This window comes from Leishmania infantum, chromosome 22 (assembly GCF_000002875.2).
Source record: "Leishmania infantum JPCM5 genome chromosome 22".
Classification (NCBI taxonomy): Eukaryota; Euglenozoa; class Kinetoplastea; order Trypanosomatida; family Trypanosomatidae; genus Leishmania; species Leishmania infantum.
Genome location: NC_009406.2, coordinates 503,251 through 514,539, shown reverse-complemented (window position 1 = coordinate 514,539; position 11,289 = coordinate 503,251). Strand labels below are relative to the sequence as shown.

At 61.9% G+C, this 11,289-nt stretch overlaps 2 protein-coding genes across 2 annotated transcripts; both read left to right on the top strand.

Moving 5' to 3' along the window:
* Window positions 1-2: 2 nt before the first annotated feature.
* Window positions 3-1,064, top strand: LINJ_22_1170 (conserved hypothetical protein; the record flags this gene model as incomplete). The annotated part of the gene is made up of 1 exon (XM_001465640.2): window positions 3-1,064. A coding segment is annotated over one exon (1,062 nt), but the record flags the coding sequence as incomplete, so codon positions are not given.
* A 3,780-nt stretch (window positions 1,065-4,844) lies between these two features.
* On the top strand, window positions 4,845-11,039 carry LINJ_22_1160 (hypothetical protein, unknown function; the record flags this gene model as incomplete). Its single annotated transcript, XM_001465639.1, has 1 exon — window positions 4,845-11,039. One exon carries the CDS (start codon window positions 4,845-4,847, stop codon window positions 11,037-11,039), a length of 6,195 nt encoding a protein of 2,064 aa, XP_001465676.1.
* Between the last annotated feature and the right edge of the window lie 250 nt (window positions 11,040-11,289).

The window sequence follows — 11,289 nt, the reverse complement described above, 5'->3', positions numbered from 1 at the left end:
GAGAGTGCACTGACAGCTTAGAGCGGCTGGAGGAGCTAGCGGCGTTGTTGTTGGAGGCCCGTGAGAGTGAGCGCGAGTTGCGGGACCGCTTGTTTGCGGCTGAGGAGGACATGTACGAGCTGCGCCGCCAGCACGACGACGATCGTGACGGCTTGGTGAGCGCCGAAGCAGAAGCGCGCCGCTCACTAGATCTGTACGCGGCTCGTGTTGCCGCCCAAGACGAGGCGATGCGGGTGCAGGTCGAACAGATCGTCGACTTGCAGGAGGAAGTGCAAGCACTGACATCTGTTTTGTCCGATAAAAACGCCGATCTGGCTAATGCTCATGCGCAAGCCGCGGCGCTGTCGAGACAGGTTGACGAGACGGCAGCAGCCTATGCAGACACGCTGGAGAAGTTGGAAAAGTCCGTGGAGATGCTAGATGCGTCGCGCACAAACGAACTGGTCTTATCGCAAACACTTTACGAGGCAGAGTATCGGTGCACCCAGTTGCACAAGGCCATCGAGATGGACGCCGCGGCGCATCGTTTTGAGCTAGTTAGCGCAACGGCAGAGCGGGACCGCTTCAAGGAGGGAATGGAGGTGTTTCGCGAGTTGCTGCCGAGCCTGCTGGCGGCAGCACAGCCCCAGCCCCGAAAGGACAGCGGCGATGCGGGGGAAGGGGTGGACGAGCGCAGCAGCACGTCTGCGCTCGACGCAGCCTTCTCGGGAGAGGGATACGCGGTAGCTCAGGGGTTACGCGAGGTGTTGCTGCACCATCTTGGCTGCGTGGAGCAACTTCGCCGCGACAAGGAAGGCTTGGCCGACGAGCTCGATGAGGCGGAGAAGGCGCGTGGCGGCTACATGGCTGCCCTTGAGGATGCACTGCGGTCGCTAGTGGAGGAGCGCGAACTGCGAATGCGAGCGCACGAGTCGCAGCTGCAGTACTCTGAGCAGATGATGCGAGAGCTGACCATGATGCGGAATGCTGAGGAGGACGAGATGGTCGATGACAAGGCAGACATGGAGGTGAACAGTAACTATGGCCTGCCCAGCACATGCAGCAGCAGCAGCCCCGCAGTCTAAACGCCACTGTAACGGCGAATCGATAGTGAGGGGAGAAAGGAAACGGGCGAGGTGGAGTTCAGTGTGGACGGAGAAGGTGGGGCTATACAAGTGCGAGGGTCTTTGCTGTGATTGCATGGTCTGCTTCCCTACTCCCGCTCCCCGCCGTGGGTACGCTTCTCGAAAAGCATATGCGCCACATCAAGGGTACGCTGTTGTTTCTGCGCCACCCCGCTCCTCCTCCTCTGTCCAGCAAGCACGTCTTTCTCTGCGTGTGTCGGTCTACCTTTGATCCCCTCGCGTGCTTGTTTCGGTCTTTGCGCTTGCGCTTGTGCACCGCATTGTGGCCTCATTCTTTTTCCTTCTCTTCTTTCCGTGACGGCACGCATGTTCTCGTTTCCTCCTTGGGCGTCCGTGTTGCGTGCGCGCGCATCATGGTCGACGTACGCGCCAACATTTTTTTTTCGTTTAGATTGCGTGTGAGCATCTCTTTCAATCGTTGCGACGTGGCCACTCTTGTGTGTTTGCCCGTTTTTTGCAAGGGGCCTCTGCGCTGTGGCGGGGCACCGCTCAGCGAACGCCATTGTACATGCAGGCCGCCATCACCAAGCTCGCACAGCTGGCGCTGGGGCTCGAAGGCGGAAGCGAAAACCGTACGAGGAAAGACAAGGTGCGCAACGCGGCGCCTTCAAGTGGCCGGACGACCACACAATCGCTCTGCACACGCCAAGGCTTGGATGTGAACTAAACAAAGCCACGCGGAGACGACGACAGCAACGCAGCTGTGCCACATAGGTGAGTGACTCTGTCTCTCCACCGCTTCCCCTTCTGCTCCCCACACTCGCGGTGCACGGCGCAGCCTCCCGCGGTGCGCCACAGTGGAGTCGAGTGACACATGTCCTAGCCTTGTTTCACTGCTTCTCGTCATCAACCGCACAGCCACGCCACTGGCGATCCCTCCTCTTCCTCCTGCTGCTGTTTCTCCCCATCAAGATTCCTGTGTATTTCTCTTCATCCCTTTCTCGCCCTTCATGCCTTTTCTTGACCAAGTGAAGCGATCGTTTGCACATGCGCTCGCATACACCCCCAACCCCACCCCCAACACGGACACAATAGTGCACATACACGGCTCAGTGCTCCCGTCACCGCCGTCCTCGATAGAAGAACAATAAGCTGAAGCGAGAGAAGGACAGAAAGAGGTCGAGCGACGACCCCTACCCTTTCTGTCTTTCTGTGCGCATCCGCCATCACACTTGCCCTGCTCGAGAGTACCATCTTGGAGTCCTTTTAGGTGCCCCACGTGCGGAGCGAGGGCGCGCTGAAGAAAGAGTAGAGAGACGAAGAAGCCGACGATACTTCGCCGCTTAGAAGAGCGCGAGAGGGGCCTTCTCTCTGCAGACTTTATCGGCCATCCAAACAACCATCACCTCTCCTCTTAAACCTCCCCGAACCGTTGCACACGTACACCTAGTGCACCTCGTCGTGCAGTTCAGTGCCCCCCTCTCCTTTTCCTCTGAGCCCTGTGCTTTCATTTTCCTAACCCCGACTAGGCGCGCATACTTCTTGTTCGGGTTTCCGTCTGCTGCAGCAGCTCCCGCTATTGCTGCTCGCCGGCGCCACTGTTTGGTGGCTTATCACTTTCCACGTTCGGGGTTGTCTGAGCCTACGCGCACTTAGCCTTGCTTTTCTCGTTCCCTATTTTTCTGCACCCAAGCGCTGCCATCGTTCTGTGCACCTCTCCCGCTTGGTGTTCTTTACCGTTTTTTTTCCCATTTGGAGGGTGGGCGGGTGGGTGGGCTCCGCGCACGCAAGACGACGACCACACGACGGCCGTGCCCGGCAGCTGGCGGTTTGATTTGCCCTTCGTTGTTGTTGCTGCTCCTGCGGCCGTCATTGAGCATCACGCGGATCTTTATTATTTCTATTGTACACATTTGTTTATCTTTTCCCTTTGTTTTTGTGTGCGTGTGGGACCCCCTTCCCCCCTTTTCGTGTGTGTGTGTGTGACACCATTCCAGTCTCTCTCTCCCTTGGTTTCGTCTTGTTCCAGTTTTTGCTTTCACAGGCGTTGGTGTCACGGAGAGTGCGAGACGACGAATACGACGACGCAAGGTTTTTCGCGGAGAGAGGGAAGGTGAGTAGACCAGTCAGTGCTGCAGGACGGCAGCTCCCATCGTTTCTTAGCCAGGGTGTGTGTGTCTTCTGTTTCTGTTTCGTGAGTTCGAGCCACCAACGAGAGACGGCAGCAGGTACAGGGGGAGGTCAGAAGAAATAGACCGCGCCACGTAGGGTGAGCACTGCAGCCGAGGCAGCGTCACTGTCGACTCACCTTCCCTCCTCTCTCGCGTTTTCTCTCTACTCGTTAAGGCTGCGCTTGAAGTTTTCTGTGCTTGTATCCGTATTATTGTATTCGAGGAGCACCGCTGGCCACAGGATTGGCGGCAATAGAGACATCCGCAACGCCCCCCCCCCCCCCACACACACACACACGCGTTGAGGGTGAGGGTGGCCTACGGGGATCGTCTCCTCAGCCCCTCCCCCTTTTTTCACGTTTCTCGCCGTTTGTTTTGTTGTTGTTTTTCTTTCTTGGGTAGTCTCGTCTCTTGTTCTTTTCGCTCACTGTACCACCCGAACACACACACACACACCGACTTCTCTCCCTCATTCGCTTCGGCTTCTCTTGTTTTGACTTTCGCCCCTTCCTTCAACCCTAACGGACGCACCCGCCGTCTTTTGCTCGCTCCGCCTGGCGGGAACACGCACTCGTTCTTTGCTTTTACTTCACCAGCAAGCGCACCGCAAGACACGCTAGACACGCACTAGAAAAACCGACACGTCGCAAACGCGAACACGAGCAAACACATCCAGACAGCCGAAGCGACGCACAAATCACCATCGCGCCGCCCACACTTCTCACCCAACCCACACACGTCCGCTTCATTTTCTAGAGACGGTGCGTCTTCGTCTCCCTTTCTCTGATTTTTCATTTTTCGCTCACTCGTTGCGTATTCCTTTCTCTGCCTTCACCGTCCTTCCTCGTGCCAGTGCCGCTTGGCTTCCTTCCCCCGTCTCACTCGATCCCCTCCCCCTGCGCGCGCGGGAGCGTGCTCCTTCACGCGCTTCATCTCTTGACGTACACGTGCCTTGTTGGTGTGCGTGCTGCTGCTGCTGCCGTTGTTGTTATTACCTCCTCCGTTCCCCTCACACACACACACACACACAGAGAAGGTCGTGGAGCCGTCCCCCCTTTCTCTCTCCAACCCTCTTTTGTCTCGTGCGCTGCGCCCAGTCGGGTTATTTTGCCGCCATCTTTTAAGAATTTTTCCATTCCTGCCTTGTTTTTGCACCCCTTTCCCTCTCCTTCTCCCTCTCCCCTCCCCTTTGAGCGCGGCACTGGTGTAGGGCGAGGCCACGCTTGTGGCTCCACTGCGCTCAAGAGATTGTACTGACAGTAGCCCTCCCCCTCGCCAAACCCCGCCTCATCCTCCCCCTTACCTTCGCCCCCTCGCCTCACGACGCTGCATAGCCGTTTTCGTTACGCCCGCCTGTCTGATCTCATCACCTCTCTCTTTGCGTGTGTGCGTACCTCTTCCGCAGCTCTCTTCCTCTCTGTGTCTCGTGTGTGGCTCCAACACACACGCACCGCCGCAGAGCACATCGTGCTTGTGAGGGGAAGCACCCCTCCCCCGCCGAAAAAAAAAACAAAAAGAAAGGAGAGGGGAGAGCTAGAGGGTGTACGCTTACGTAGGTATCTCTTATCTCTCGCACCTCTCTTCCTACATCGTCTCCCGCCTAGCCTATATGCTCTACGCGGCATCTACCACAGCGGCGCGGCGGCCACGGCTTGCCGAGCCACGCCCGATGCCCACTGCCGCATCGCCGTCGGGTGGAACACCCGCCGGCTCGCTGGGCGAGTCAGCGCCGCGCGGGGTGGGTGTTCCCTCTGAGCTGCACCACAGGGCCCACCGCAGTCGTCCTCGGCGATCGGTGTCGCCGGTCTTGTCTAGACAAGACGTTCTGAAGGCAGTGAAAGACCGCCTTGAGCACACCGCGCAGTTTATCTATCCTGGCTCCGTTGTCGTTTACGAGTTCCTTAACGATGCTCAGGAGTGGCGTTGGGCTTTGGGGACGGTGCAGCAGGTCCACACGCACACTGTCACACTAGCGGAGTGGAGCTGCCAGCAAGGCGGCGCGAACGATGGAGTGATGCAAGCACTGAAGAATGAGAGGAGTCGGGTCCAGCAAGAGCTAGAAGATCACCAGGCAAGCATCCTCGCCCTCCGGGCAGAGCTTGGCGCCGTGCGCACACGCAACGAGGCTGACATGAACGCCACCCGAGAGGCCATCGAGGCGCGTCGCTGCGAGTTGGAGGCAAGAGAAGGCGCGCTTCATGTGTGCCGTCAACGCGGCGTGCCTCTTCAATGCACCTACAAAGACGGGTACAGCGCCGCTGACGAGAGCGACAGCGCCGACGATGTTTTTGCGGCGGTACTGCGAGCGGCCCTGAGCATTGTGGAGGACTACGTCCCCGCTACGCCACTTCCATGGCCGAAGGTGTGGGCCACCGTCAGTGACCCGCTCTTCCTGCATCGCTGTATCGACTACGACGTCGGCTACGACATGAGTTTACAGCAGTATGACGAGATTGAAGCACACTTCTTCGGCTCCGGCGCCATCACAGAGGCGAAGGTGCACAGAGCCATGGCCTCTATGGAACAACGGATGCCCGACGCCGCCGAATTCCTCTGCACTGTCGCAAACTGGCTCTTCACGCAGCTCGCTGCCTTCCGTGTGTATCAGCAATGTGCCAGGACGCAGTCCCGCGCTGACATGCTCCAGCAGCGACTCACGCATCATGTTAACGCGCTCAAGGCGACTGCTAGAAAACTGCGTCAAGTGCAAGCGCAGCTGCGCGTGTTCAGTGGCGCCCCGGGCACCTCGAGTAGCGCCGCACGCTCTGAGGTGCAGTTCACGTTCGTTCCTGCACAAGGGATTGCCACGGACGTGCTTCGCTGCGCTATTATTTGCCCAGTGCCATCGCACTCGCGGCGGCATCCAGGAACGCGAGTAACGGCAGCACAGACGGCAACAGCGTCTGGCGAATTGAAGTCACCATCCTCGACGAGCAAAGGTGCTGCGATGATGACCGCGACGACTTCGTCGTCAGGACATCCATCGTTGAATCTCGATGCCTTAGGCAATCGTGATCGCGTCGGCAGCGCGGCTGCCCCTTCTGAATCCGCAAGGTCACCACACCACCATAGGGAACAGGTGCGGTCGACACCTTGCCCCCCATCACCTTCCGTCATTCCTGTTCCAAAGGCGGCAACGGAGGTTGTCTTGCTGGGCCACGAGGAGCTCGAGGAGATAGCTGCGCGCGCGGTGCACTCTCGGCCCGAGCTGTATCAAGCCGTGGATGATCTCCTGCAAGAGTGTGGTCACCATCAGCGGGATGCACACCACGCACGTGCGCTGGCCTCTGAACGCGCTGAACGTCGCCGAAGACGACGCGAGACGGCAAAGTCTCAGGCTGAAGGCTTCGCAACAGATGCACCTTGGGACGCGGCCCCTGGGCCCACTGCCGCCTCCAGTGGCCCCTCCATCTCGGTGACGCTGCCGACCTCTCACAGCAGCCCTGTGGCAGCGGCACAAAACGTGCCGACTATGTTGTTTCTCCCCGGATCAAAGGACGCAGCGAGCCAGAGCGACGATGAGGATGAGGTGTACGAAGAAGAGGCCGACGCACGCGCGTTTCAATCCGCTCTGCTGGTCCTTCAACAACAGCTACAGGAGGCGCGTGGCGAGAATGAGCAACTACAGCGGCTGCTGGTGCGCGAGACGGATCGACACGAAGCCGTAGAGGCTGAGCTGCAGCGGCAACTGCGGGACGCTCGCGCCGATCATGAAGACGCGCAAAACCGACTAGCTGGCGCTAAAATACGCGCAGAGGCTTTGCAGGTTGAGTGCGAAGACCTTGATCGCGACAGGGATCACGCAACAAGCCGCATCAGTGCCCTGGAGAACGAGATACGAGCTCTTGAGTCGAAGATTTGTAGCGGTGCCTCCGCTGCTCCAGCTTCACCAAACATGACCTCCATTAAGGCCGATAAAGGAACCACGGAGGAGGACAGCCGCGTTGCTCAACTAGAAGCCGAGCTGGCATGGCTACGCAGCAGCAGAGAGCGATGGATGCCACATCGCTCGGACCACTCTGATCCCGCTGACGACTTTGCCACCACGCACCACCACAAGCGCCTCAACGGTAGCGGCTGGAATGATGCTCTGCAACGACATCCTGCCGAGCTTCGCCGTGCTGCAACCACCGACGCGGCAGCGGCCTGCCACGTGGTGGCAGCTGCTGTTACGGGGGTGCACTTCTCGGATAACGGGAGTCGAGTCGAGTTCTACGTGGATCATCCAAGCCACGTGACCAAGCGTCAGCTTGATGATCGCCTCCACGACACGCCATTCTACGAGTGCGAGTACATACTCCGCCACTGCTCCAGTCCAAAAACCGGCGAGGACCTTCTATCGCAGCAGCTGGCGGACAGAAACGCTACCATCACGGACCTAGAAACACGCCTTGCCAAAAGGTCATCGACGCCTGTTCCGCATCAACCTTCAACTGCGGAGCTCACTCAGCAGGAAGACCTCCTCCATCTCCAGAAACAGCTGCGCAGAGCTGCGGAGGAGATTGAAGAGCTGAACTTTTACGATCAGCGCCGGAAGAAGAGTGGCAATGGTGAGGCTGTCGTGACAGTGCATTCAGTGAGGTTGCCAGGAGAGGACTGGAGTGTCGTCGTACAGGAGCACCCTGAGGCGCTTCGCGAGGCTTTCATCGCAGATGTGAGCCACGCATGTCACGTCACCCGCGGCGATGTGGAGCACATAGCGTTTGGGATGGGGAGCCTTTTGGCGACGGTGAGAGTACAGCACGACGCTGATGCCACCATGATGGAGATGGACCGCCGCTTGCAGGAGTACGACTACCCCTTGACGATGGAGCTGTACCGGGTGCGCCACGGACCAAAGCGCGGAGCCGATGCGGCGCTTGCGACCCTCGCCAAGCGAGACACGGAGATCGCTGACCTGAGGGAGCAGCTGCGTGAGGCGGAGGAGCGCGCGAGGGACGTGGAGGCGCAGCAGTGCGACAGGGACGCCGAGGTGGCTGACCTGAGGGAGCAGCTGCGTGAGGCGGAGGAGCGCACGAGGGACGTGGAGGCGCAGCAGTACGACAGGGACGCCGAGCTCGAGCGTGTGAAGGAGCTGCTCAGCAGCTCGATGAGAGAGGCTGAATGTAGTGGGGAGATTCGCGGCGCGCTCGAGGATCAACTAGAGGATGCTGCAAGGGAGATCCGGGAACTCCGAGAGCAGTTGGCCGTCGCGCAGGTTCGTCGAGAGGCGCTGGATGCCGAGCTCGCTGACCTGAGGGAGCAGCTGCGTGAGGCGGAGGAGCGCGCGAGGGACGTGGAGGCGCAGCAGTGCGACAGGGACGCCGAGGTGGCTGACCTGAGGGAGCAGCTGCGTGAGGCGGAGGAGCGCGCGAGGGACGTGGAGGCGCAGCAGTGCGACAGGGACGCCGAGGTGGCTGACCTGAGGGAGCAGCTGCGTGAGGCGGAGGAGCGCACGAGGGACGTGGAGGCGCAGCAGTGCGACAGGGACGCCGAGCTCGCTGACCTGAGGGAGCAGCTGCGTGAGGCGGAGGAGCGCGCGAGGGACGTGGAGGCGCAGCAGTGCGACAGGGACGCCGAGCTCGCTGACCTGAGGGAGCAGCTGCGTGAGGCGGAGGAGCGCACGAGGGACGTGGAGGCGCAGCAGTGCGACAGGGACGCCGAGGTGGCTGACCTGAGGGAGCAGCTGCGTGAGGCGGAGGAGCGCGCGAGGGACGTGGAGGCGCAGCAGTGCGACAGGGACGCCGAGGTGGCTGACCTGAGGGAGCAGCTGCGTGAGGCGGAGGAGCGCGCGAGGGACGTGGAGGCGCAGCAGTGCGACAGGGACGCCGAGGTGGCTGACCTGAGGGAGCAGCTGCGTGAGGCGGAGGAGCGCACGAGGGACGTGGAGGCGCAGCAGTGCGACAGGGACGCCGAGCTCGCTGACCTGAGGGAGCAGCTGCGTGAGGCGGAGGAGCGCACGAGGGACGTGGAGGCGCAGCAGTGCGACAGGGACGCCGAGCTCGCTGACCTGAGGGAGCAGCTGCGTGAGGCGGAGGAGCGCGCGAGGGACGTGGAGGCGCAGCAGTGCGACAGGGACGCCGAGCTCGCTGACCTGAGGGAGCAGCTGCGTGAGGCGGAGGAGCGCACGAGGGACGTGGAGGCGCAGCAGTGCGACAGGGACGCCGAGGTGGCTGACCTGAGGGAGCAGCTGCGTGAGGCGGAGGAGCGCGCGAGGGACGTGGAGGCGCAGCAGTGCGACAGGGACGCCGAGGTGGCTGACCTGAGGGAGCAGCTGCGTGAGGCGGAGGAGCGCGCGAGGGACGTGGAGGCGCAGCAGTGCGACAGGGACGCCGAGGTGGCTGACCTGAGGGAGCAGCTGCGTGAGGCGGAGGAGCGCGCGAGGGACGTGGAGGCGCAGCAGTGCGACAGGGACGCCGAGGTGGCTGACCTGAGGGAGCAGCTGCGTGAGGCGGAGGAGCGCGCGAGGGACGTGGAGGCGCAGCAGTGCGACAGGGACGCCGAGCTGGAGCGTGTGAAGGAGCTGCTCAGCAGCTCGATGAGAGAGGCTGAATGTAGTGGGGAGATTCGCGGCGCGCTCGAGGATCAACTAGAGGATGCTGCAAGGGAGATCCGGGAACTCCGAGAGCAGTTGGCCGTCGCGCAGGTTCGTCGAGAGGCGCTGGATGCCGAGCTCGCTGACCTGAGGGAGCAGCTGCGTGAGGCGGAGGAGCGCGCGAGGGACGTGGAGGCGCAGCAGTGCGACAGGGACGCCGAGGTGGCTGACCTGAGGGAGCAGCTGCGTGAGGCGGAGGAGCGCACGAGGGACGTGGAGGCGCAGCAGTGCGACAGGGACGCCGAGCTCGCTGACCTGAGGGAGCAGCTGCGTGAGGCGGAGGAGCGCACGAGGGACGTGGAGGCGCAGCAGTGCGACAGGGACGCCGAGGTGGCTGACCTGAGGGAGCAGCTGCGTGAGGCGGAGGAGCGCGCGAGGGACGTGGAGGCGCAGCAGTGCGACAGGGACGCCGAGGTGGCTGACCTGAGGGAGCAGCTGCGTGAGGCGGAGGAGCGCGCGAGGGACGTGGAGGCGCAGCAGTGCGACAGGGACGCCGAGGTGGCTGACCTGAGGGAGCAGCTGCGTGAGGCGGAGGAGCGCACGAGGGACGTGGAGGCGCAGCAGTGCGACAGGGACGCCGAGCTCGCTGACCTGAGGGAGCAGCTGCGTGAGGCGGAGGAGCGCACGAGGGACGTGGAGGCGCAGCAGTGCGACAGGGACGCCGAGCTCGCTGACCTGAGGGAGCAGCTGCGTGAGGCGGAGGAGCGCGCGAGGGACGTGGAGGCGCAGCAGTGCGACAGGGACGCCGAGCTCGCTGACCTGAGGGAGCAGCTGCGTGAGGCGGAGGAGCGCACGAGGGACGTGGAGGCGCAGCAGTGCGACAGGGACGCCGAGGTGGCTGACCTGAGGGAGCAGCTGCGTGAGGCGGAGGAGCGCGCGAGGGACGTGGAGGCGCAGCAGTGCGACAGGGACGCCGAGGTGGCTGACCTGAGGGAGCAGCTGCGTGAGGCGGAGGAGCGCGCGAGGGACGTGGAGGCGCAGCAGTGCGACAGGGACGCCGAGGTGGCTGACCTGAGGGAGCAGCTGCGTGAGGCGGAGGAGCGCGCGAGGGACGTGGAGGCGCAGCAGTGCGACAGGGACGCCGAGGTGGCTGACCTGAGGGAGCAGCCGGCGGCCTCGGCGTCACTCCCACACGACCTCATTTTCTTCTGCACCTTGCGCAGTGCATCGCGCTTCTTCTTCAACTCGCGCTGCGTCTTCACAGCGGAACGGGCCTCGTCGCCACTTTGACCCACAAAACGCATCTGGGATTCCTTTGCCGCCTCCTTACCCGTTGCCGTCACGGTTGCCGATGTCAAAGAAATCGGTGAAGAAGGGGATGCGGCAGGGGCCGGTTCAGGAGCGGCAGCGCTCTCGAGAGCCTTCCCGGTCAACTCCGCCAGCTTTCGCTCGATCGCGTTTACCTCTGCCGCCACCTCATCCACGACAGCTTTCGCAGCGTCGTACTCCACCTTTTTGGCAGCATCGTCCTTGATACCCT